This window comes from Amblyomma mixtum, chromosome 8 (assembly GCF_055824585.1).
Source record: "Amblyomma mixtum isolate Tamu chromosome 8, ASM5582458v1, whole genome shotgun sequence".
NCBI lineage: Eukaryota > Metazoa > Arthropoda > Arachnida > Ixodida > Ixodidae > Amblyomma > Amblyomma mixtum.
The window spans coordinates 34,539,627-34,567,152 of record NC_143019.1 but is presented as its reverse complement, the minus strand read 5'-3'; the positions used below and the strand labels follow the sequence as shown (position 1 = coordinate 34,567,152).

At 45.5% G+C, this 27,526-nt stretch overlaps 3 protein-coding genes across 5 annotated transcripts in view; 1 reads left to right on the top strand and 2 right to left on the bottom strand.

Moving 5' to 3' along the window:
* The window catches only part of LOC149332016 (sulfotransferase 1C2-like), a 32,779-nt gene extending 13,167 nt beyond the window's left edge, over positions 1–19,612 (top strand). For 2 of the 3 annotated variants that reach the window (XM_089556994.1, XM_089556996.1), the window contains one exon: positions 18,274–19,612. In XM_089556994.1, the coding sequence (XP_089413120.1) occupies positions 18,274–19,243 (970 nt within the window). In that variant the 3' untranslated portion in view covers positions 19,244–19,612. Of the gene's footprint in view, positions 1–14,724; positions 15,092–18,273 lie in introns of those variants that run through there. The other variant, XM_089556995.1, reaches the window with a different exon arrangement.
* The window catches only part of LOC149332012 (sulfotransferase 2A1-like), a 252,829-nt gene that overhangs the window by 151,892 nt on the left and 73,411 nt on the right, over positions 1–27,526 (bottom strand). The window lies entirely within an intron of this gene.
* LOC149332017 (sulfotransferase ssu-1-like) lies at positions 2,353–3,338 on the bottom strand. Its single transcript, XM_089555654.1, has one exon. The coding sequence runs from the start codon at positions 3,336–3,338 to the stop codon at positions 2,394–2,396; it is 945 nt and encodes a 314-aa protein (XP_089411780.1). The 3' UTR covers positions 2,353–2,393.

The window sequence follows — 27,526 nt, the reverse complement described above, 5'->3', positions numbered from 1 at the left end:
CAGAAACAACAGTTGAGATCGTGTCAAGAATGATGACCATCAGCTCGACCTTGCTTAGGCCTGTAGCAATACACACAAATATGGACCGTAACTGTACAGAATAATAGGTTGACTGTGCAGAAAACACACCAGGCTGTCGTATTAATCTAAGTGTGCTCGAGATTGACACAGAAAAATTTGAAGTATAGACAAATTTCTGCTTGTGTGTTTTCATCTTTAAAATAATGCGTAACACATTAGAACAAATGGATCACCACATGGTATTTAGCTGCAACCGCTACAGATAATCCAGTTTCTTGGTACTATTTTGGTTGCATGAGCCAATTGGTTGCTGTGATGTGTAGAAGTTGTTTAGGTCGCGTGAGGCATGAAAAAAATAATTGCTAATACGTCATTTGTTCTCATATCTTCGTGAATGAACACTATGTGTCAGCCATTATAGTGTAGTTTGATTCATGCCTCACGTGGAATAATCCAAATACATGTCACATGTATTGCTTGGCCGGTGAAACCGAAAGACATCTAGAAATTAACTAGTAAATTGCGGTTATGCACGGATCGCCATGCGTTGATCTATGCATTCTAATGTGTAACACATCGTTTGCAACCAGATTCGAAACTTAAATTTGGTGCCTGTTATTCCGAATTGATTCCACACTTTACATGAAAAGACCTCCGGCTGTCATACTGACGACATAAATGCATTTCAGGTTGACAAAAACACTGTATAATGAATAGACGCCATGCCGTCATATTGACAGCGAACCGTTTAAATGACGCCATACTGTAATATGAAAAGACATGAGGCCATCATTTTGACGGCTCAGTTGTATTCCTAGTTGACAAGCAGAACGTCAAAATGATCAAAAACACCGTCATTTGGAAATGACGGCCGGCTGTCATTTTGACGGTTAGATGCTTGGAAATAGAGCTGCCAAGATATTTACCGTCATTTTGAAGGATTTTTTTTTACAGTGTGGGAGACCTCCCCATCCCCGTCTTCCTGCGCGTTAGGCAGGGCTGTTCGCTCTCACCTCCTTTGTTTGGCTGGCTGGCTTATGGGGTTTAACGTCCCAAAGCGACTGCGGCTATGAGAGACGCCGTAGTGGAGGGCTCCGGAAATTTCGACCACCTGGGGTTCTTTAACGTGCACTGACCTTGCACAGTACACGGGCCTCGAATTTCTCCTCCAAAGAAATTCAACCGCCGCGGCCGGGATCGAACCCGCGTCTTTGGGGCTAGCAGCCGAGCACCATAGCCACTGAGCCACCGCGGCGGCTCTTTTGTTTGCGCTTAGCATTGAGACTCACCTGCGGTTATGGCTTTCGTGGGTTTCATCCAACTTTATTTGGTCGCCACGAGATCACGGGTGACCCCTAACCCCGCCCGATGAACCCAAAAGTGCCGCTTGCGCGCACTGTCGGGGCACATGCCGCTCGTCGGAGGACACCGCGTAAGTGCGGAAATTCGCGATACCAAATTTGTTTTAAACCTCAATCCTGCCGTCCTGCAATCCAGGCAAGACAACTACTATGCATACCAAGCCGGTTGTGTTGCCTCCTACTTCTTTCCCTTATTGTTTAACCTAGACAAAAAAATTCGCTGTCGCTTAGCTTGATTAAGTCCGGTAATTGCGAAAGCAATATCCGTACCTATGCCATGGTACAGCTGGCAGTGTAGCTGCTGGTGGTGCTTGTGGTTAGACTTGTGGTGATGCATGGGTTATAGAATCCAATCCAATTTATTCCAATCCAAACCAATCCAATCCAAAGCAATCCAATTCAATACAATCCACTCCACTCCAATCCAATCCAATGTAATGCTATTCAATGCAATCCAATCCAATGCAATGCAATGCTATCCAATGTAAACCACTACAATCCAATCCAATCCACTCCAATCCAATACAATGTAATGTAATCCAAACTAATCCAATCCAATTCAATGCCATCCAATGCAATCCACTCCAACACAATCCACTCCAATCCAATGCAATCCAAACCAATTCAATACAATCCAATGCAATCCAATCCAATACAATCCACTTCAAGCCAATCCAATGTAATGTAATCCAAACCAATGCAATCCAATCTAATGGAATCTAATCTAACCTAATCTAATCTAATCAATCCAGTTCAGTCCAATCCAATCCAATCTAATCCAATCTAATGCAATCAAGGTCAAATGAGGGTCAATGGTGGTCACCGCCGCGGCACGATGGTGGCCACCGGCCGCGGCACGGCAAATGCATGAAAGTGCAAGTAGTATTGCTTTCGCAATAAAGAAATTAAGCGCCATATCCGCCTTCCTGAACTGGAAACAAAATGCCAGACTATTGCTTCTCTTTAATATGTACGCTTTATTAATTTTATGCGCTGAATTAAACGTTTAAATCACGGAAGCTCAATATCACTCCACAGCTGCATAAAATCGCAGTTGTCGGTCTTGCGGTGAATCCATTCTTTAGTTTTTGTTATCATTTCCAGAGTGAAGTGAGCCTTCCAGTCACCGACAACACCCTTGCGGAGGAAACCTTCACCGTCATGCATTTTCTCCTTTCGTGTCCGTGAATCAGGGCACACTTCGGCAGACTTCAAAACCTCCTCCGGCGGCAGACTCTGCAGCTCCGCCACCAACGTACTGTTCATGTCACAGAAGAGTGCCTTCATAGTTTGAAAACTTGTGGCGTCTGAAACTTTCTGCAACAGCTCTCGGTCATTTCGAAGCTCATTTGCGTACTCCTCTCCGAGAAAGTCGGCAATCTTCAGAATCCAAAAGAGCCGATCCCTTGTCATTTGCTCGTAAGTGAAGAAGAGCACATTGGACTTGTCACGGTACTGATACCAGGAATGCAGATGGTCGAAGTAGTCGCCGTATGACATCTTCCCATTGATGAATAGATCGAGGAACCTCCCGAACGATACGTCCTTTACGCTCTTTGGAGTGAATCCCTTTGAGTGGTAGTAATACGAAACGCATACATCGTAAGGGTTCCTCGCGACGTAGATGTACTTTGCATTCTCTGAGTAAGGTACCTTATGGGCAGGCAGATGAGTTTTGAAGAGGCCAGGCCGGGGCATTTTCTCTGCGGCTTTGGCACCTATGAGCTCAAGGTATGGAGAAGCCAGCAGGAAATCCGGGAAAGATCTTGGTGGGTTGCCTTTGGAGAGAATACTCAGCATGAGGTACTGAGTCCACGTTGTTCCGCATTTAGGATATGTAGCGATGAATATATCGTCGCGGCGTGGTTTGTAAGTGAACACTGAACGCACAATGTCTTCGCGGAAGATTTTTTGCATCCGCAGGCCATCGATGTATATATAATTATCCGGGTTCATCCCAGCCCCAGAGCGGCGTTCTCTGCAAGATATATGAAAAACGGTAAAAATACAAGGCCGTAGTTTTATAGCACTCATTGTATTTCGAAACCCTCTTCGCTGTTTCTTAAGAAGCGAAGCAATGTAAATGCAGGTTTTCTGAGGCTATAACAAACCTCGATTTCATATCCGAGATTGCAGTAAAAAAAGAAACAAAGCTTGCACACTTATCCAAGCTGCGGCCGCGTCTCCATGGTGCAATGTGTGTAAAAGTGTATCCTTTTATCTCTAGAGGAGCTTTCCTTTGACTTTCTGCTGACTGATCTTCCAAAAAGTTCATGCAGTCTTCCAGGCCACACTCTGTTTACTACTTCGACCGATTCGGCATCTTTCTCCTCGATAATTTAACCTCCTCGAAGTACTCCTCGATAATTTAACCTCCAACCTACGCCTTCATGTAGCGCGCTATCAGCGACGGTGTGCACAGTGTACACGTGCTGATACGCTGCTGCTACTCTGTTATCTATGTTACCCTTTAGCTGTGTATTAGAGAAGTGAAAGGAATCCTTTTAGAAGCTCGTGCATTTCATGTCAGTTTCCTTCTTCCTCAAAGTTTATTGAAATGTTCATTACTTGCCACACCACCAACGTGCTAAGGAAGAAGAGCATGGACACAACAAAATTGTTTAAGGATCCCAACTAATGCAGAGTAAAACATTTTCTATAAAGGACAGCAAAAATGAACTCTGCCACTTTCAAAAAGAACACTTTCAGCAGTAGGCACTGAATATTGATGGAAAGATAAAACACTTTTTTTCAAGGCTACAAAAGCAGCCCTGATATAAACCATGTTGAACATAGCAGAGGAAGTTCTGTGTTGAAATGGCTTGAGGCATAGGTAGGCAATTGACTTTGAAATCAAGACTATTTAATAAATAAGCTAACTTAAATTCTAGTATTTGTCGACCGTAATCATTGTTACTACATACACGATACTGCCCACCTTATATGATCCAAGCAGATTGGGCAAAACCAGGAACATACATTATTCTTAACAATGCTAACAGATAATTTCAACAAAAATGAAACTAAATAAAACAGTGTTAATTTTCATAACAAAAACTGCTGATAAGCTGAGTATCAAAGAAATGAATATAAAAACAGTATTTCATTTGTTCGCAAGGGTATTTTCAAATTTCCATTTCCAAACACTTCTTAGTTCTTGGCTTTTCTGGGGTTGGTATACACGTTGGTGTTGCAGTTGTGGAGTTTAATGATAGTGAGTAGAGAGGATTTTGCATGGAATGAGCGAAGTAGGGGTCCCGGTGATACCCATGGTAAGCTTGCACTGTAGAGTGAATATGTAAGTTATAAGGCATTTCTTAGAGCGATAACAATAAGCACACGACATCCTTAAAATTGCTTGAGAAACAAGATACTGCGTTATTTTAAAACATATTGGTTCTTTTCCGACTATTATATTTATTTTCACATTCCAATAAAGCTTCAATATTTCCGACAAGGGCCGTATTACTATCCTATTGTGATTTGCGTACTTCAAAGCTAAAGTGAAGTTAATCATCAACGTTTTGCAGAAATGGTGTCATCTTGGTATGTCAGCCAGACGGCTCAATTACTCACAGCGCACTGAGGGGTTAAAGGTTCCCAACTATTTATAATATATTTTTCTTTATGTATGCGACGCTCAAAAGGACTGTGAGAACCGATTGAGTTTCTGTTATATTGATGTATTCTCGTTATCCAGCAACAGAAAGACTTCGCTCACTGACAAACAAATTTTGATAGTCTAAAAGATCTCGAAAATGAAGAACAGATATCCCAGATCTTGCCTTCACTAGTAAAGTACGAGGGCGATAAAGAATTCTTTTTTGCGCATTTCTTAGTTTAAAGCTTACCATCATCCGCTTCTATTTATTGATTACGAATGCCCCAGTCATCTCGACTTCTTAACTCGACGTCACAATATTGAATTTACCAGCGAAAACAAACCTTCGATTATTGAACTTCGACTTTCTCAGCAATGTTTACATCTTTTCTAGAAGGCACAAAAGGCGAAAATACTCAGCTGAGGATTAATGTTCGGTGAATTTCACCTCACCACAATCTCCTTGTGTCTTTGGGCAGCAGGTGTGCTATTGAACACCGAACAGTCGATACCTGCTTATAACTTTTAGCAGCCAATTAATCCTGAACCTCCGCTGGAATTACGGACTAAACACGGGTTCCCCCGTATGCAGTGCTTTATACGTCTGGAATCTCACTCTACTGGTCTCCTTTACTCCCCCTAGGTTGCTTCTCTGAAAATATTCGTGCATTTTCTGCCATGACCAACGACACCGACGACAACGCCGGCTTATCTGCAGAACACAGCCCTTAACGCTGCCACGCGCCGAGACGCCTAAAACAAGCACTGATTCTAAGCACACGTGTCGTGCACGCTACGTTGTCGCTAGGCGCTTAAAATTGACGTAACGTAAGCAGTGCGTATACTTTCATTCACAGCGCGACGACGAACACGGACAAGAGGGCTGTGAATGAAAGAATGAAATACCCACTCGCGCAGCAAAGGGTTTCAAGCAGTGCATACAATTTTTGTTGTTGAAAACCTTTTTTGTGTTGCTTCGTGTCGTATGCCTGAGATCAAAAACTTTGACAAGCACGGATGTGTTACAACAGGGAGGAAATCAGGCGTAGCACGGATTGGACCACTAAGTTTTTTAAAAGCGGTCTATTAAACGCTATCTGAACGAAATGCAAATAAAATTAACTAATCCGCATCCACAGTGCAAAGATGGGCTTTACAATTCTTCTCATCATTTAAGCAATTACATAGAAGAATGTTTCAGTGCTGGGCAATACGTACGCTGGCCTTCGATTCCCAGACTGTAAAACCTACTTTGCGGCATGCACTTCAGATGGAATGTTCTTCTTTCACTAAAACCTTCATAAATAGAGGTACGAAATGTGTTTTAATCCACACCTGTCGAGTAAGAAAGAGCGATAGCTTACGTCTCTTTTTTACCGCGTACTTCTTCTGGCACTCCAAGCAGGGATTGGAAGTGTCTAAACACGAGAGACACAAACATCACAGCATAAGCTCTCCACCTCAGTCGCTCCTAAGCACTGCGTATGGTGTCTTGGCTGTATATGTGTCACGAGTGACACGGGCCACCTGCCACATACGCTTTCTCTCCAAAAACATTCCAGCATATTAAAAGCAATGTACGCTTGCCGTTCATTTTTTTTTTCAAACTGTGTGCATGTCAAGAGGATCACTTTCACAGCACGTGGACATATTTATAAAAGTGCGCATTCCAGTTCAAGGACACAACTTATATTTATAACGGATGCTTGTTCTGGGCTATTTAGTGCGAACTGAGACGCAAAAGTGGCGCGGAAAATAATGAAAGATACTCCACTTATATGCCGTTACTCAGGTATTTTATCGAATGTTTTATGCATAATTGCAAGCGTATAGAAGTGAGCAGACTTATTTAGGTGCTCTAGAGGGTCGCTGTGTACCAGAGTGGAATGTTAAAAAAGGAATCTCCTTCCACTCCAGCAATACCAGGAAGGCGTCTAGGTTTAGCCTAGTGCGAAGCGGCAAAGTGGGCGATTGCAAGAGTCAGTTTAATCCGAAACAGGTCCAAGAGACAAAGCGGTGAATAGAAGAAAAGGCGAATGGAAGCCACGTCATGAAGTGTTGAAAACACTTAGATATTCCTAAATGAAATCAACGGAAATCATTTTTTCTTCCACGTGCAAAAGCTATACGCCAGATCTTAATATTGATTGTCGGACAGAATATGGAAACTAACAGAATTAAAAAATATCAGTCACTCAGATAGTACACTAAGTTCACAAAAATAAATATCGCTTAAAAATGAAGTTAGGGATCACGTCTGTTTAATATTAACAATTTTCATGCGCTAGCGAAATACTCATTAACTCTCTTTCTTGCAGTAAGGGTGTACGGGTTTTTTCTTAAAAGTGCCCGGCCACGTACATCGAGACAAAGCAAAGTCAAATAAATAAATTTAGTTTTTCAACTATATGCACCGTGAGCGCATTTTATATAAACTTTAAGCACTTTCTAAGCTGTACTTATTCTTCCCAACATGCAGGTATTTTTTAATTATTGTGTCAAAGAAATAAACAGTCCTAAACTTTGAATGCCTAGATTGGTGCAAGCGTCCGCTACCCAGCTGAGGTGTTCCTGCCCTGCTGCAAGGCTATGTCGTGTTTCAAGCGTCTCTATCAGGTGACCCTCCCCTCCGAGGAAACATCACATGCCTTTAGCATCGTCGCTAGTGCCACGTGCATTAATTCGCCGTTGGTTTTCCAGTGGATATCTATCCGGAATATTTATGAGGAATAAAAAAACGCGTACTTAACGCATGTTCCCAACAAGTTTTAAAGCTGTAGCTTTTGGGCTGCACACCGAAAACACTTCCCCGCTTGTATTTTTAACAAAAGCTTTAACAAGCATGTCTATGTGTTTAAATTTTTCTTTCTTAGCTTGGCAGCTTTAACTTCCCGATTCAGACACTCAAACAATGTGCTAACACTTGGCACAGCGAGAGACCAGAACTAGTTCTAGTATTACCGATAGTAGCTTAATACTTGTCTTGGCGGTAGACAACAAGGAATTTCACGATGACAAGGAGGCCTACTTTCCGTCTGTCTTCCGAAACAACAGGTTTTTAAGAGTATCTGCCTTGGAGCACTGGATATGAAGAAAGCCTATTGCCACCCAAACTAAAGAAAGCATAAGAGGATGTTGTTTTGGTTTCGGTTGCTGATCAATGGAAAGCGATTAGCTCGTTCAACCTTTGCCTGAAGTATAATTGAATAAGAAATAACAGAAAAACGACATGTCGCCACCAGGATCTGATTCTGCCGCCTCCGTATATTGTGTACGTTGCTCTGTGAGCCAAACTGTCTGCGCGGCTGCGGAATCATGTATTTTCAAATCTATTTGGGCGTCTACCTTTTATGATGTTTAGATATCGAGAAAGGCGGATTTTAGCACAGGAACGGCGTGATCGATGTTCATATCTATGGTTTAAAAGCTCCCACTGTTTTCTTGTTCTCTTTTTTTGTGTTTAGAAGCCCGTGAGATCACAAAAACCGTAATGTTTGTGAAGCGGCCTGTAAACTTCCTCACTGAGTTAACTTTCTAAGCGAGAGATGGCCCCGCACTTTTGCGGAGTGCTCCGGTGGCATCTTGAAGGACCCTCCTCGAAGGAGAGCACTTGAAGGACCCTCCTCTATTGTATTCGGTGTCTCCTGACGATTGTCGTCCTTCTTGTAAAGTTCGAAAAAGGGGGCGGGAGCTGCAGGTGCCGAAAGAGCCAGCAGGAGGAATTCGACAATGGCTATGTCCAAGCAAGAGCAACGTACAGGGCGCGTACGCCAGTGTGAGGCAGGTCGTCTTCGCAAGGCTGTCAGGAACGCACCCTTCCATCGCTCCGGTGGCCATGGACGCCGCAGTGAGCACAGAATAATTCCGTGCATTGAGCAGGAAACTTGCCAGAAGAGCTGTACGCACGGTACCCTTACTGCAAGCCCCGCTAGGTCAATGTGATACGGTGGGCTACGATGCTGACGCCGATAGGTATAAGAATTTATGGCGCCCTTCTTTATACGAACTAACCGTGTGCCATTGAGTACACCACTACCCAACCCGTCTTGCACATGGTAACATATAGGATGTTCCAGTGCGGACTCTGGCCGTGGACAAGTTCCTCGTTTCACACATAGGAGGCCAAGAAGAGAAAGGTGACGGTTGTGCCCTACTGAAAGTTCGCCTATGACGAATTTCATAATTTCATATGTCTCCACAAGAACTGTTATGCAGTTAGTTGGAGCATATGGTGCCGGTATGGGCTATATGGAAGCACGTATAAAATCTCACGGACTGTATATGACGTTATATACACTGTATAGAAATCGTAAGGAAATTTCGTGGAATGCTTATGAAGTCCGCACACCAGTAATGGAATTGCATATAATTTTCTATATATTACGGGCTCTGTATTCCCTCAACTCCATACAAGCGGCTCGTATGAAAAATTTAAGTAGGGTGTGTTGTGATCCCACAGGAACAACGGGGATACATTCACAGCCGGTCCAAGGCAGCCGGTGTCAACAATCGCAGGCGTGGAAGCCGTGTTCTTGACTGTCCACGAGCATTTGTAGCTCGCATGTCCGTGCAGCGCCGCCCGAGAGCAGGTAATGTCTGTGAAAGAAATTTCTTACGCGATAGCGTATACAGCTGGTTCGATCGAAAAGTCGCGCCCTGATCTAGAATTGACAAGGCCTCAGAAACGTGGCAGAAATGTTCCCAGAAGTTTGAAATGAAGAAGAGATTCGCCGACAGTGGGGTTCGAGCCTATGCCCTTTGCGTTCCAGGCGGGCACGCAACGCATATGCCGTTTTCTTGGGATGGAGTTGCGCACACGAACAAACATACACAGGAAAAAGCAGAAGACAGGAAGAGCGAACTTTCGAAGCGCCACCCTAGGCCTAGGTTGCATTTGCAGGCGGCGTCCTGAGAACGGTTGTTTGAACCAAGCTAATGCGCCAAAACCGACGTTCATTTTGAACGAGGTTTTCGTAAGTATGCATTGTAACTGCTTTTATGGGCATGATATGCTGTTTACTAATGTGTGTTTTGTTTTCAGAAGCACCTACGCCGTGTGAAGCGGATGAAAACAGTTCACTATAGTATAGTTTGTGTATGACCTGGTTGGTTAACACTAAAGTAAACTGAAAGGCGTTGCATAGTGTTGCTAAAAAAGAAGAGGCGGAACTCACGGTGAACACGATTAGGCGCGCGGCTATGGTTGACAGTCTCTCTGGATCCTCTCCGCTTTTTGAAAAACAATTTTTCAGCTTTTTGGGGCTCTAACGCATAACCCCCGATGATGGCTAGGGGTTGGTTCCCACTAATCAGAATAACCTAGGAGACGGCGCTCACACAAGCGGCAGGAATTTTACCTCGCATGCAACCATCTACCCTCCTTCCGGGGCAGCAGCAGCGGGCAGTCCATGCCTCTCGCTTGTTAAAAAGTTGTAGGTGACATCTGAGCTTCGCCTTAAGGCTTTGACGCGATAGCATTAATGAGTTATTGCCCATATACACAGAATTGGTCATTTTCGTTTGAGCATTCATAGATCCCTGGCCGTCCTCATACCACTCCTGTTGGTGCTGTTCATTTATGCGCCACTGCCCTTTTCTAGCAGGTGCTGCCATCGTGGGACTTGTACAACCCATATTGCTCTTCCCCAGCAACCCTTCAAGACAAGTCATTAATTTAACTGGTGCATATCATAGTGCGCAGTTTGATCACAATCCAGTGGGCAGGTTGTGACGACACCAGAAGAAATCTTGGCCTGGGTGGACCACCTGCCTCCTAGGTTGCTTTATTGGGGATTTTTTGTGGATTTTTTGCGCTTGGTCAAAGACGCCGTCGACGGCGCCGGGTTTTCTCCGACACAAGATCCTCATCGCTATCAGGTTAAAAGGGCGTTTGAGCGGGCTCTGCAGCTTGGTTGCAAAACTCTTGCCACTAATTTCGGTCGCGGAACTGTTGCTGCGAAGTCCCGGCCCAAAAGTTCCTAACGCAAGGTTCACAATTAAGCTCGTGTTTTCGCAGCGATTGCCATCGCTACCTCGCCTTTCGGTATTAGACAAGTTCGACTGACAGCAGCACTCTGCCTCTTACGGAGGAGTCAGCAGATTGCTGGTGAATTTGTGCCATTATCTTCTTGCTCCCTAACGCCTACCAAAATGAGTTCACGCCTTTGATTGAAATGAAGTATTTCAGATTACTCTCTGTAATAATTTTTATTTCGGTAAGTTTAAAATGAAGTAGCTAAAGTTTATAAGTTAAACTAGTTGAACGATGCATCGTTTGGCTTAGTTTTTTCAACCCGCTCTGCGACCATTAGGAGCCAGTACTATAAGACAGACGTCTCTGCGCTGAGCTCGAAAACTTTGCTCGGGAGTAAGGTGCAGCTGGATCTTATGCAGCCATTGCCGTCGGATCCACGCATCCGCGGAGCTGAAGTGTGCGCTTGTTCAGTCGAACTTTGTTTTTCCCCTGCTTTTCTTTCAGCTTCCTTCTATTCACCTACAGCTGCGATAGGGTCACCCAGTGAACTCTGCTGTGCAATTCCCTTTTCTTTCATGATGTGGCCGTTTGGTATACATTTAATTTGGTTTTTTGAAATTTAACGTCCCAAAGCGACTAAGGCTATGAGGAACGCCGTAGTGGAGGGCTCCAGAAATAGCGACCACCTGGGGTTCTTTAACGTGCACTGACGTCGCACAGTATACACGGGCCTTTTGAATTTCGCCTCCATCAAAATTCAGCTGCCACGGCCGGGATCGAGCCCGCGTCTTTCTGGTCAGCAGACGAACTCCTTCAACAATAAGCCACCGCGGCGCCGCGCTTGCTCTACGACTACGTTGTTTTTCTGTGCACTTGAATATTTATAGCGGAGTCCGGAAATGGAACTCGGGCATTGAAATTCATAATATATAGCAAGACATAAATTGCTCCAGATTCCTGCAGTAAACATATGCGTGATCAAGAAGAGGGTCCAAGAAGATGTGAACAGTTTGTATACAGACTCGTTCATGGGTCGCGTATTTCCTTTTAGTTCAACGGGGGTCCACACTTTTCCTTTTCGAAGTGTCTAGCGCTCCATCCAGACGGAACATTTGCTGCTGCTGCAGTTCCGTCCAGGCGAAATATTTACTGCAGCTAGAGTTCCGTCCATACAATAGACAGTTTTAGTTTCACGTACGTAGAAGGTTCACGTACGTAGAGCACTTACGGGTCACCAGTGCGCATGCGCAGAACGTGAAGTGTCTGCGTGGGTCGCACGGACGTACGTGAGATTCGGACCTTTGCGTTACGGTCTTCACGTTCCTTGCGTACGTGGCGTTGGCAAGATGGCGGCGACCTGCCCGCCCGCTTTATAACGATAACAGCTTCGTCGCTAATCCCTCGACGTGGTATCGTGCTGTAAACTACTGTATTTGCCTTCAGTTGGTCCATTCTTGCTCTCGCATGAAGTTTTAGGTGAGAACTAGCTTTTGGTTTCCAGATATAAATCCGTTTCAGCAGCTCTTAAGCCTGACGGAGAAGCGTTTGTGGTCGTCATAGCAACGAGTGTGCCGACGGTCTCACGTGACCACGCGGAGCTGAAAACCTCGCGGGATATCGCGAGACCCTCGGCAGAGTCAGCGGGAAAAGCAAAACAGTGCACGTTTTGGCTCCATACGCACACATCAACATGAGTGGGACACCAGCGCGCCTTCGCTTCTCGAAAAGAGATGATTTAAATATGCTGCGGGACATGAAGGAATGCAATTCCTTCGAAGATAACATGCAACATACAGTGCGGTGAACTGAAATCGCTCAACGTTTGTCAGAAGAAAGGGGGAAAGTATTTACCGCCCGCACTGTGGCTTGGACTGGCTCCGCTCCAGGGAGCTCCACTAAACGAAGTTAGTTTTTTCTGTGCCAGATGGCGCGGCACAACATGCTAGCGCATTTTCTAGGTTATATGGCAGATCTACTCAGTTTCCGTCCGATACGTGTAGCTAAAACTGTACGAAGCGACACGAGAGTACGCTACGTAGACTGCTCACGCTTACGTGTGTGAAGGTTCTACGTACGTAAAACAAAAACTGTCTAATGTCCGTACTGTCCATACTATACAAAATGGGTGATTTCTACCCACATAAAGCATTTCTTTGCCTCTGGAATAACCAGCTGACAAAGCTGCATCCAGATGTTCTCTCTATGCATGCATACGGCACTAAAATATCTGTCCGTGTACTGCGTTTAGCTGCATCCACGAAGGTATAACTTCCGTGTATGCATGCAGGATCGGGAAAATTACACTGTTAGAAGCAGAGTGCAGAAACTGTCCGCGAAGTGATGTGAAGCCCTGTCGCTGTTTGTGCTGCAAGATGACGTAGCGCGAAAAAGACTAAAACGTAAAAACAAGCGGTCTAGAAGCATTATACAATTGCACCAACAAACCCAAGCCAAAACTCGTTCTGTTGCCATTTCTCACTGACTGCTTGGAAAATAAAATGACGCAGCAGAATATCTATCCTGTCATAGATTAGGCGGAACAGGATTGCCACTTTTTTAAATGGGCATGCAAAAGTCTGCAAGCAAACTGGTTTCCCAATCCCTAATGCCAGCTTTAATTCCGTCTTGACATAACTCTTGCGGCAGATAATGCTGGACGGAACTGTATGGAGTGAGATACAGTTCCGTCTGGATGGAGCCCCGTCGCTACATGCAGTTACGTCTGGACGGAACTTTAGCGCAAATTGTAGTTCCGTCTAGACGGAACTATAGCCACAGACTTTTCTTTTTGGCGGTCTGTCCTTTCACGCGGTATACCTTTAGCGCCACAAATACGCCGCTGCAGTGGCTCAGTGGTTATGTCGCTCGGCTGCTGGTCCGGTACAATCCCGGCCACAGCGGTAGAATTTCTCTGGAGGCGAAACGAAGAGCTACCTGTAAATTCGCTGCGGAAGATTTATTGTTACTTAAGTAGCAAGACAGTAGCATGTAATCCTAATAACAGCTGTTAAGAGATTATTTAATCTCATTAGGCTCCAAGGACATCCACTATCGAAAGTATGTGTCGAAACCATTTTCATGCCATTTTAAACCAAAGGCACACTTTATATCCTAGATGCATGAATGCATACTTTACACTCTACAAACATTTTTTTTAAGGTCCAGCAATTGTCTCATTAAATTTTGATACCTGAACTGCTCCCCGAAGCTGGGACAAAATGGCGCAGCGAAAGGAAGGATAGAATGCAAGTCAGATACGGCGTTCATAGACTCAAGCTGCCCTTGGGATGCACCTAACTGGTGGCTCCTGAGGAATTTAGATCAAGTCAAGTGATTTCACGTGCTCTAATAACACTCTAACGTGCACCGGCATCTCACAGCACGCGAGAGTTTTTGCACTCCGTCACGACTGAAATGCGGCCACCGTGGCTTCGATTCGGTCCCATTTTCTTGGACACAGCAGCAAAAGAACATAGCCCCTGGCAAAATTCTGCAATGCAGGCAGCTTAGCTTAAACAAATAAATATTTTGTGGTTATCCCGGGCATACTGGTTAATACCTAATAGGCTTTTATAGTTACTGAATCCCAAATAAGGAGAAATTCTGTGAAGCAATTACTTCATCCAATGAGAAAGAAATCTTTGGCCAGCCGCATCACCTCATGTCTTTATCAGTTGGTGCCAGGCCTTAGTACCTTCCATCGTACTAAAGTGGACAAAAACACGCGACGTAACAGTGCGAAACAAACACGGCGGTTCTCCTTGCAAAGCCTGTCTTTCAGTTATCTCGTCCTCGGCGCACTTTCTTTCGTACGACTTTTTACTTATATTCTTGGACGACGTTGCGTCACAAGATAGCCTCGGCATGCGCTGTAAGGCCATGAAAGATTCTTTTCTTTTGTGTGTCTTATCGAGATGGATATTTGCTGATATGTTCTTTCAAAGCCTCGTCGTAGATAAGCTCCGTGGTTGTAGTCTGGGCTACGTGACCAGTGAAGCTGCATAGAAACCTGAGTGCCGCCATATTTAGACAGGGCTAGTGGCTTTAACGGCTCCACCTTGAGTCTGAAGCGCCGTATCCGCTCGAACAGTACGCGTCTTACGATTCTGCGAAGACAATTGGTCCAAAACCTGAGTAAGTAACAAATTTTCTGCCGCTCTGACTGGCAATTTACTCTTGAAAACATGCAGCTGCGACGAAATGGTTTATGGTTTATGCGACTTAACGTCCCAATGCGACACAGGCTATGAGGGACGCCTTAGTGAAGGGCTCCGGAAATTTCGAGCACCTGGGGTTCTTTAACGTGCACTGACATCGTGCAGTACACGGGCCTCTGGAATCTCGCCTCCATCGAAATTCGACCGCCACGGCCGGGATCTTTCGGGACCGCAGCCGAGTGTCGTAATCAAGTTATGTCAAATTAGGTCAAAAAGGTTGGCCCTCGCCGGATGTTGCAGATAGCTGAGGCCATGGCTTGAGGGAGTGTCCCCTGGCCATGTGCTTTGTGTATATGTAAATAGCTGCGGTGAAACGAACGCCTCCGCGACATTTTCAGCTTTCACACTTCTCTTCCGCGCATCTCGTCCTCACAATGAAAGAATTAAATAGGAGGAGGTTTTTGATCTCGCAGCCGACCCACACTGTTTCTAAATACATTTTTTTCTGATTGTTTTTTTTCTAAATTTCATCTGCTAATTTCTTGCGAGCGCTAGTCAACTGGCATTGCCGTTTCCTTGACTTCACACACCGCGCAGGGCTCCTTAGTTTTCGCATTTTGAATAAGACTGCCATTTTAGTGCGTAAGTGGGGTAAGTGTGGGGGGGGGGGGGGGGGGGGGGGGCTGCTGGATGGTAAGCCACAGCTGCTGAACCGTCTGGCTGAGCCACAGCTGCTGAACCGTGTGCTGAACCGTCTGCTGAACCACTCAGCGCACGTCCTCTTCAGGGTGGACATCCTTAGGAAGGGGTTGAGGAGAAGCGCGGCGTTTTGCCTATCGGCGTCAGTTTGCCTATCGAAAAAAGACGTCAAGTGCCTGCGCGGCGATGTAAGCAGAAGTCGATAGATTATCTTTCGAAGCAATGCCTGTTATTCGGTATAAATATGCGGTTTTTCAAATAAATTCTTCAGTAGTCAGCGCAGCATCGCCCTCGTCTTTATGTTATTTCAACGTCCTTGTTCACTTTCTGCTGCTCAAATATACGAAGCGCATTTGCAGCTACTCTGAAACATTAATCGCAGTTTGCCAATACTCCTCCACTGGAGAGCATATAATCTCCCTATTTTTTATCAGCACTCATCTTCGAGGCGGAAACTTTTGAGGGAACTTAGCGCTGTTGAAATGGGTGAATTTTAACTTGAGGATAGCGCGGCGAGCAATGGGAAGGATATTTTAGGTTTAATATTGATAGCAAGGAAGAGAGCAGAATGTTTCAGGAAATAAATATTATTAAATTATAGTCTAGTCAAAATCAATAAGAAATATGCATGGGCACTGCGTGTAAGGTGAATGCAATATAATTAGAAGTCATTAGGCATAACGGATGGGGTTTCAAGAAAAGGCAAACGAAGAACAGGGTGGCAGAAATTCAATAGGGTGCTGTAAATAACGAAGTATGTGCCATTCAGCCCGAGGACATCATCATCATCATCAACGAAGTTGACGGGAATTCGGTGGCTTCTGCGGCCACAGGACAGGATATCTGAAAGGTCATTGTCCTGCTGTGGGCATAGTTAGGCTTATGATAATGGTGAACGCACGATGAAAAGAAAGGGAATTCAGAGACAACGCCATGAATACGAGGGGCCAGTTGAAGACAACTGAAGTATTTTGCAGCCGTTCATTTAGGTTTTAATTTACTTTGTCTTCGGCCACTGATCGCTGCTTCCCGATGTTGTAGATTGTAGACATAACCTCGCCATTTTCGCGGCATAAACGTTCCAATGACATGCACAAGAGCGTGCGGAGCCCACATCGCACTGACAGACAAGCGTCAATGTAGACTAATAACGGAACCTTAAGCGCTTGGAACACCTGCCCAGATTTACCTGCGCTGACTCTGTCTCGGGTGAGAATGTGTGGAGTAGTTTGGGGTCGAATTCGTTGAGCATAATCGCCGTTGATCGGCCGGACTGGTTGCGGTGTCATTCAGGTGGCTGGCGGCTGTGGCTGCGACTGGCCGTTTGCATTCCCACCTCTGTTTGACTTTCTGACGAGTGGCGTTACGGCCAGACAAACTGAAGCGAAGCGACTTACAACACCCCGCGTACGGAGCTTTGCACACTGCTTGAAAGACAATCACTCGCTATATATTGCAGCATAAAATGCATTATAAGGATTGTTTTTCTCTTTGCCGTTGCTGTTCGCCATGGCTTTGATTTTGATTGCTTTCCACATGTGCCGAAATTTTTTGCCTGTTCGTTGGAGTAATTGGATGGCCACGATAATTTCATTCGGAGGGGTGGTATGCAGCAATTGTATTTATATTTAATTTTATTTCGAGCTCATTACCTTTTAAAAGAAGGACTCGGCTGTGACAAAAACATGTGACAGCAATTCCTCCCAGCGCATATAAACAAAGATATCAGTTAAAAATGATTGCGCTTAGATGAGATGCTCACTACCGCTGAATGACAATAGAGAACTAAGTACACGCGGATAAAAGAGGGGCCTCCTAGTATCGCACGCGTACCCTGCTTCTACAAGTGAGGATAGCGTATTGCGCGCACGCGTGGATAGCAGTCTGTTTATCTATTTTACTCGGGATATTCACAAGCACTCCGAAGATGGAGAGTAGAAATGAGGAGAGTCGAGAAATGTGTCCCTCGATCAATTCATCAATCTTAACAAAGTTAGCTCTTAGGTCCTCTGGCATAGCATTCTGGGTATTGAGTGCTCAAGAAAATGCGACGGACGACAGAACAGGACGACGCCTGTCGGTCCAATCCTGTCGTTTCTTTTTCTTTTCCTGTGCCTTTAATTTCTAGAATAAATGAACTGTTCTGGGAGTCCCGGTGAAAGAAACGAAATGAGAGGGTTCCCCAATGCTTAAAGAAATAACCTACTCCGTGCAAATCATCACTGTAATCCCTGTAATACAAGTAATCCAGATTTACTTATCAGCGTGCTTTTCTTTTTTGTTACTATCAAACTAAGTAACAAGAAGCTAAATGCTTTATAACTTTAGAAAAGTTGCCTTCTTTGAGATAGGTTTTTTCCTTACGGAGCGTCCAAGTGTATCAAGTGTATAAATTTTGTTTCTACCAAGTGTTTCAACGGGCAGCCTTGGTTTTGCAATCGCCTTTTATAACTGTTTCAGGAGCGAACAGTCCGAGGAAGCGATGAACGTTGAGAATTACAAATCCATCGATGGCCTGCAGATGCATCGACTCCTCCACGAGGACACAGTACGCGCAGTCTTCTCCTGCAGACCACGCCACGACGATGTATTTCTCGCATCCTTTCCCAAGTCCGGCACAACCTGGACGCAGTACCTCATCCTGAGTATTCTGTCCAGGGGCAACCCACCAAAAACACTCACTGATTTCCTGCTGGCTTCTCCCTATCTCGAGCTCATGGGCGTCGAAGCCGCAGCGAAGATGCCTCGGCCAGGCCTGCTCAAGACTCACCTACCTGCTCACAAGGCACCTTATTCAGATGATGCCAAGTACATCTACGTTGCGAGAAACCCTTACGACGTGTGCGTTTCTTTTTACTATCACCTAAAGGGGTTCACTCCAAAGAGGATAAAGGACGTATCATTCGAGACGTTCCACGAACGATTCATCGCTGGGAAGCTGTCGTATGGCGACTACTTTGACCACCTTCTGTCCTGGTACGAGTACCGCGACAGGTCAAATGTACTGTTCTTCACTTACGAAGAAATGAAGAGGGATACGGGATCGTGGGCTCTGAAGATTGCCGAGTTCCTCGGAGAGGAGTACGCAAGCGAGCTTCGAAGTGACCGAGGGCTGCTGGAAAAAGTTCTAAATGCCACAAGTTTTGAGAGTATGAAGGGACTCTTCTTCAGTAACATAAACAATGTGTTGATACCGGAGCTGCTTAGTCTGCCGCCCGAGAAAGCCTTGAAGTCTGTCGAAGTGTACCGTGATTCGTGGTTCCGGAGGGAGGAAATGCACGAGTGTGAAAGCTTCATCCGCAAGGGTACCGTGGGTGACTGGAAGGCTCACTTTACTCCCGAGATGATAACGAAAACTAAAGAGTGGATTAAAAGGAAGACCGAGGGATCTGACATCATGCAGTTCTGGAGCGATATTGAGCTGCCATAATTCTCCTGTTTTATTAAGCAAATAATTTGCATAATGTGCTTACTTCAAAACACAGAGTACGCTTTGCATAGCTGTTTTAAGATCGGAGGTCCAGTGGGAATATTCAATAAACAGACTTGCCTTCTATTGAAGTCAAAGGGGTGAGCTATGTATGGCCGCCAGTCGTTTGTTGTGAGGCGAAGTGGGCTGGAGTATTTTCTTTATGGACCGAAATTTGCAACAATCGTTACATCTATCTTTATCTTTAGTTAAAGGGAATTCAGAGAGATAGTTTCTGAAAATTCAGAGGAAACACGTTCGTTCTTCGGCTTTGTAACTCAAGCAGCAGATTTCTGTGCGTGTGAATGAAAATAAATGCTGCACGCTGCACCTTTGTTGTCGTTGTTGTGACTGAAGGAAGAATGGAAAGGAAAATGCACGGGCCTGCCCACTGGCTGGGGCTGTGCGACAATCGCTGCCACGTGCAGACAGAGGAGAGTTGAAAGACATGAGAGGAACGATTGAAAGAGACGCACATCTCAAAACTGCGTCCGCCCAAGCGATGACGCCCAAGCGATGACGATGACGTCGGAGCAATTTGTGTTGTCACCAGGCATCACACGGGGGAGCACCAAAAGCCTCGACATTTTATATCCTCTGTAATTCCATTTGGGCAACTCGTAAAGAGGGTTGCAGTACAATTGCATGCTTTGTTTACTTTTGTACGCAGCTGTACGTAGCGAGTCGCATAGAATAAAGTACAACTGTTTTAGAACTTCGTAATCGATTCACAACTTTTTCGAAGCGCTGTGTTGAGGTAAGTGATATTTTATTCTCAGTGATCAGTTATGCGTATTTAGTTGCCCTTTTTTTTTGAGAAAAGGTGTAATTAGCTGCACAGTTTTAAGAACCTGAGTTTGGCGGCAAGCAATGGAGATTAAGTTGTTTTGTTGGTTATAGAGTAAGCACGATCGGGCTGCAGAGAAGCCCTGGATTTAAGAATTAGATTAATTGTTTAAACAATAAATGATAGCGCCGGAGCCTACTAGCAAAACAGGACAAACGTAGGTGTATATCAATTAGAAGGGTATACTATTGTAAAACCTTATGGATATAAAACCAAATGATGCTTCCATTCAATGTTATACTACAGGGCGAGCCCTGTTTGAAACCTCGAGAATTTTTAGAAGCGCGTCGTACGTTATTTATTTTACGCATAAAATAACACCTTTAAATCTTCTTAAGTTCAGTCGGCGCCTCCTCAGTGGTTTAGGTGACTGGTAGATGTGTTCATGCTGCCCTTGCAATAACATTCCGGTCGATTTCATTCGCCTGATTTCGCCGCTCGATGCGCTGTCTCCTGTTGTTGTGCCCGTAGCCGTCTCCCTACCTGTTGCCATGCTTCGCCAAGCCAGAGCTTCACTGAATGCATGTGGCCTTTACTAACGGCTGGCCACTGTGCACGAGATGCCCCTCATCTGATCGCGTGTTTCTGATGAAAGCTTTCACCGTACGGTACGGCGTACTATCGAACAACCTAGGAAGATCAGAGAGCGCGAGCAATGGGAAGAGGATCCTGGAGATCATCTAACAGCTAAAACATTTATGCTAATAGCACTTCGGTGTTAAATTCAAATAATAATAGAATTTATCGAAGGAAATAGTAAGATTGTTGTTCTACAGTTACACTGCTCTACTCCTCCATCTTTTGTTTCCTATCATAGTGTATGCAACTACGTTTTTCACTACTGGTGTTGTCACAGCTTGTTTTTCTTCTCTGTCTGTTTATTTTTCGTTACATTTTCTGCTCATATAGCAATGTGGACTCGGCCGGACGCACGAAGGCAGACGGAAAGTGCCCTTGATAACAAAGGTCTTAGTGTGTGATTAGGGGCTTTAGAAACAACTTGAATGAAATAGCCATACGCTGGCCTCGCAACGGAGACAATAGTGCATACCATATACACGGAGAAAAGAAGTGGCGGTGACTGTGTTATGATATTTAAAAAAATATTTTTCGCGGTTCTGATATTTTCTATAAACAAATACCTGATGCACTATATCTTAAGCGATTTCATGAATCGCCGCTATATTTCTCAGAGGCTACTGAGTGCATTCTCCTGCTCATTTTGAATTCGTCAGCTCGAACACGGGCGCGACGACTGGCGTTTCGATGGAGGCGAAATGAAAATACTTGCGCGTACAGAGATTTTTTGCAGTCCCCTCAAACGCTGCTGTCATGATTTCATTTTTTATAGAAATCACTGATAGTATTAAGCCAGGCCTGATTCCAGCTGGCGCGAAGCGTCAGCTATATTTTAATCGGCTGTTAAAGCGCTTCTATTAATGGGTTAAATAAAAATGTTAACTCTATTGTATTATAGTTTGATGAGGACTGGATGCTCGTAGCTTTTTCAACTCGACGAAATCTCCAGCTCCATTGTAATTCTCAAATAGACAACGGAAGTGTCCCGGCTATAGTATGCCGTCAAGGTGTTGCCATGAACTTAATGGCAAAGTGTGTGTGTGTGTGTGTGTGTGTGTGTGTGTGTGTGTGTGTGTGTGTGTGTGTGTGTGTGTGTGTGTGTGTGTGTGTGTGTGTGTGTGTGTGTGTGCGCGCGCGCGTGCGTGCGTGCGTGTGCGTGTGTCTGTGCGTATGTGGGTGTGTACGCGCGAGCGTGTGCGCGTGCGTGCGTGCGTGTGCGCGTGCGTGCGTGCGTGTGAATGTGTTAGAATAGAAAAACAGAAAGAGATCATCAATTTGACACTCTGACGTCACTCCAGCTGTGTTCAATCTGCGTAAACGCGGCCGCCACACACAATCTCAACAGCGGCGAATCCCGCGTCCTCACTGCATGGCAGCCTGCAGTCTGGGCAGTCAACACTCCTGACCTACATTTATGTCTTCAGCTGCGCTGATCCGTTCGTCTGAACGCCGCATCGGGATAGAGGGCTTAGAGAAATCAGTTTTACAGATTTTCAGCTCGTCGTAGATTTGTGTCTTTTGGCGTATTGCCTGCGTGTGGCCTTGACTTCAATGAAAAAATATTGCAAGAAAAGAAAAGAAAACACCAGTTTCCGAGACCTTTCGTGCAGTACGGCCATCACCGTTTATTCCTATGCACTGGACTTGATAGCGTCAGGCAAGGTCGAAGTCGCGGCGCAACTGCGTCACTTCAGATCCTTCCGCTTTTTTTTTTTCCGGCCGATCTGAATCGTAGGATCTGGAACTGCCCGCAGTCCATGCCCGCGAGTCAGTTCACTACCGACTTTCATCATTGGGAGGCTCAAACGCTCAGCCCTGACCCGGGGGTACAGATCAAGCTCCTCCAGCTGGCTAAAGACGCCGCCGCTGCTGAAGGGATAGCGGCCGTCGTTTAAGCGAGGGGGAGAGGGGGGCGGCTTCAGGTCGCTCGTTTGTATCCGCGGTAATAAAGTCACACCACCACCACCATCACCCAGTATATTCTTGTCGATTTTGTCTTGCGTGCACAATGCCCTGCAGTCACCCAAAACACCCCTGCGAATACATACATCTGTCTACTAAGCAACGTTAAAGTACAGTGGTGAGCAGCCTTGTCTAGAGCGCTCGGGCGGTGCACTTCCTTGCAAACAAATCCAGATTTTGTGGCAGCCTCTAGGGTCCAGCTGCAACGCTTGCACGGAAGTAGCGCCAGATAGCCTCGTAAACAAAGCAGGCACGAAAACTTTGCCCTGTAATGAGGGCCAGCTCTCTAATTTCGGTTTTTGTTACCAAGTGCGCACTGCTCAAGCGCTCTAGACAAGGCTGCTCACCACTGTACTTTACAGAGTTGGTGATCAATCAGAAGGAACAATTTGAGAAGTTTGAACACCATTCTAGAATTCACATGGTATGCTTGGCTGTCCGAGCCATTCACCTGGCATGCGTTGTTTTTTCAATCGGCTCTATGCCTACTGCGTGTGCATGTGCCTGGGTATCAGGTTTACATAGATCTTCTCTCTTGAAGGTGAAGGAATTTGGGACTTTCTCACTAGTTCGTTGTGCCTGCCGTAGCCCCAGCCTCATCAGGAAGAGGACAAAGTCCTGCAACACTCCGATTTACTCTGAAAGAATGTTTTTCCATCGAACCATGCTAATTAAAAGTTTTTTGTCTCTCTCCCTCTTCTGCGTAGCTGGCGCGTGCAGCCGTCGCACATACACCGCAGAATACAGCTGATAGTAGTGCCTCCGTACGTTCTGTGCGCACCAGCGCTTCGGAGTATTTGGGAATACATGTAACAAGTGAGACCGAACTGTTACCTGCAAACAACACAAATACATTCGTCATACCGTTCAGAGTTATTGTTTTCCGGTTGCAAGGCAACCTGGGCAAATCCAGCCTCAGCCATTAATTTTGCCATTTCTAAACAGCTTATGTACATTCTTTGCCAAAAGTAACGAGGCAGCACGGTTTGCTTCTCAATCCTATGTACAGCCCTCATGGCTTCCTTATGGAAGCCTTGACGGCTTCGTTAAGGACAGGAGTTCTCCTTACCATAGAGAGATTTAGAGCTTAAGGACTGGCATAATAGCTTTATTATGCGGCTGAGTAGCAAACCGTATAGCCTGGTTACGTTTGGCAAAGACACTACATCTTCAAATGTCCAGGATGCAGTCCGCATGTATTAGACAATTTCAGACCGGACTACGGCCTTCGAGACGCAATCTCTTCGGACCTAACATGTCTTGGCGCGATCATTGTAAAGAATCGGACGTCAAAGTTTGCTCTAGTCGCCGGTTCGGTAGAACAAATAAAACAAAACTACAACTATACACGCCAGCTAAATTGCTTAGGTACTTACCTTTTTATTCTCCTCTCAACTACTGCGTTTCCGCCCTGGGCCGGTTCACTCCTCCTTAGGCGTGGTCATCCCCGCAAGAACTATACAAATTAGAATTAGGACAGCTCACCACACTTCTTCGACGGGTGCAGAACTCACCGCTCTTCGTGCCGCCATTGAACACATCAGTCAGCCGCCCCCTCAGCGCTGTTCTATTTTCACCGACTCCAAACATGCCCTCCAAGGCTTACAAGCTGCTCTTCGCCGTGGAGCCCATGAACAACTGGTCGCAGAAATTCGACAACTACATCACTCTGCCACCAACAAAGGACATGACATCATCTACCAATGGCTTCCAGGGCACAGCGGCATAGCAGGCAATCACCGCGCGGATGAGGTCGCACGAACAGTTCACCACGATGGCGATTTTGTGTCGATCCCCCTTTCGAGATCAGACGCAGCGGGCAGGTTTCGCGCACTTGCGCAGGACATCACGCTTGCCGCGTGGAATTCCGGCCAATTCTGCAATTCACGTCTAAAATCTTTGGACACAGATCTGAAGCTCCGGCTTCCATCAGGCCTACCACGACGTGAAGAAACTTTGCTGTGTCGCCGCTGGCTTGGTGTAGCTTTCACCAACCATTACTCTTTCTTAATTGGTATGGCTAATAGCCCTGCATGAGCCATTTGCGGGTATGACAAAATTATAACCCACATTCTTTGTGACTGCCCTGACTACAGCACCGAAAGGCAATCCCTAAGCCGCGCGCTGGACCGCATAGATCCACGCCCACTGACTGAAATGAAGATTCTCGGCCACTGGCCGCTGCGATCGTCGGCGGTGAAAGCCTCCAAGGTACTGCTAATCTTCTTGCGGACTTCTGGCCTGCACGATAGGTTGTGACTTCACCGACCGCTGACTTTTTAGAGTGTCTTCAATTTTCTGTTACTCTCCTTTCTCTCATTTTTTTATCCCCTCACCCCCTTTCCCCCCGTGTAGGGTAGCAAACCGATTATTATTCAGGTTAATCTCCCTGCCTTTCCTCTTCTACCTCCTCTTCCTCCTCCTCAACTACTGCGAACTAGTTTGGGCAACCTCAACGCCATCAAACATGCAACGCATTCATCTCTTGCAGAAAAAATACTGTCGTCATGTTTATAATGAACAACCAACATTAATATATTTTCCTTTCTCTTATCGCCAACTGTCCCCAATCGAGGTTTGTGTGTACCTCTTGTAAACAGGGGGCGAATAGCATCGAAGACATCAAGTCTCACTGCCTGATACCCTTCCGTATTGGAAACCGCGTTCTCCGAGTTTAAGAATTAAGGTAGTACGTATACAGGGGCTAGTTAGGTTGTGCGCAATTCTGAATCGCCTGATTGATAGTGGGAAAGTGGTCTATTGTAGAGTGCCTTCACGAAAGCTTGTCTGGTCATTTACTTAATCGAAGGCTAAGGTGGTCCTCATTCTATTAGCGATTCTCTCAGTAAACACTTTTTAAGCAATAAACAGTAAGCTTGTCGACCTCTAATGTTTCAGGTTCTTGACATCCGCTTCCGCTTTCTTATGGATGAAGATGATGTCAGCTTTTTTCTCAGATCGCCTTAAGCGCGAGGCAATTGGCATTGCTTATAAACTGTATTAATTTTTCTAGCACAATCTCCCTACACTACTTGAACAGATCTGCTTTTGCCTGATCCTCACCAGCTGTTTTCTCCTTTTAAATTGCCCCTAATTCTTTCTTTACACCTCCTTTCTTTAATGGAGGGAAGTCCATTGTTGCCTGGGTCATAACCATCATGATCATTAGCTGCCATTTAGAATTGTGGATAACTCTTTGGGTGCTTTGACTGTCTGATCCATATTGCTAACGCCATTGCCTCTATCAGTAAGCGCATATGTCTGATTTATGACGATACCTAGTTTCTTTTTGACCGCTTTTAGGCTACCTGCATTTTTAGATAATGCTCGTTTCTCCTATTACACTTCGACGGAGACGAAATTCTAGTGGCCTGTGTACTGTGCGATGTCAGTGCACGTTAAAGAACCCCAGGTGGTCGAAATTTCCGGAGCCCTCCACTACGGCGTCTCTCATAGCCTGAGTAGCTTTGGGACGTTGAACTCCCATAAATTAAACTAAACTTCCTTATGTCGGTTACCATGAGCTTATTCATTCGCTGCGCAGTTGTACTCTGTCTGGGTGTTGGCAAGCTTCCTCTCTTTGGCCTTTATTATTCACAACTTTCGCCTAATAAGCGAACTTGCTGGTATCCTGTCTAACCATTCTACCGCCTGCTTCTACTGCGCTCTCCGAAATAATAGCAGCTACCTTATCGTTACTTTAATGAAGTCTCTTTCATTTTTATTCTCCGCATTGCGGCTTTTCGACGTCTACATCCTGTTCTGCCTCCAATTTCTGAATTAGTTCTCTCCAAATTGTACTAATTATTTTCCCCAGGTATTCATAGAGCTTGTGTAATATTCGCTGGCTGCCTGGTCTCCAATCTGCTTCTTGCTTGCTTATATTCATATCGGAGGTTGTGGCCAAGTACTATACTTGGGTAGTGAAATCCTGTCCTGGTGAGGAGAGGGTTGCTGGTTCTGGTCACCGAGATCAGGCCGCATCCGCGTCCTGCGGTTGAATAACGTCTGAAACGCTGATTTTTTTTTTTTGTAGCGAGAGCTACACTACGCCAGCTCTTCGAGCCTTCAGCGTGGCACCCCTTGAGCTCCGTGGCGGTGCCGTGGCATTGAGAGTATTGGTCACGTGGTGCGGAGCAGCTGCTGCTGCCGGCGGCTCGGCGCGCCGGCAAAACCGAGCTGCAACAGCTGTGCGCATGCGCCGTGTCGAGTGGGGTGAGCGAGTGGAGACGGGGAGAAGAAACCACTTCAGCTCTCGCGTCACTACAGGTTTCACCAGGGCTAAACTAAAGCAAATTTTTTTTATCCCGTGAAGAATTGCAGGGCACCGGGCTTGGAACAACTGTCCTCATGCACTCGAGGTGGGTGCCCTACCTCTACGCCACCGCTCCTGTTTGCCATTCGGAACCATATCAAGTAATCTCATAGAGCGTCAAGAATTTAGTAGATGTTAAGGCGTCCGCACAATTCTCTGAAAGTTGTCATTCAACAAGGAAAAAAAGGAAAATATCGTTGCGCTTCTGAAACCATCCGTTATGGTTCTGGGTGGCATAAACATGGCGACGTCCATTCGATATATTAAGGCAGATTATAGAGCCTCAGAAGCAAGTGGTGTAGCTGTCAAAGGACAAACTCAGAAGATCCACACCTTTCTAAGGCATCATATAACATTCCAGTAGGGATGATACACATCGGCAGTGCGCGGATTGCTGCAGTAAATATAGGGATCTGAGTCTTGGACATTACTTAAAAACGGCTTCATCCTGCAGATATAAAAATGTGAACATTTTAACCGGCAAGGAGTAATGACAACTTAAAGGAATTTATACCTTTAATGTAATGAAGCTCATTCGTTG

Bases quoted from the DNA above. Each gene is read 5' to 3' on its own strand.
- LOC149332017 (XM_089555654.1), bottom strand. From the start codon at position 3,338: ATGAACCCGGATAATTATATATACATCGATGGCCTGCGGATGCAAAAA.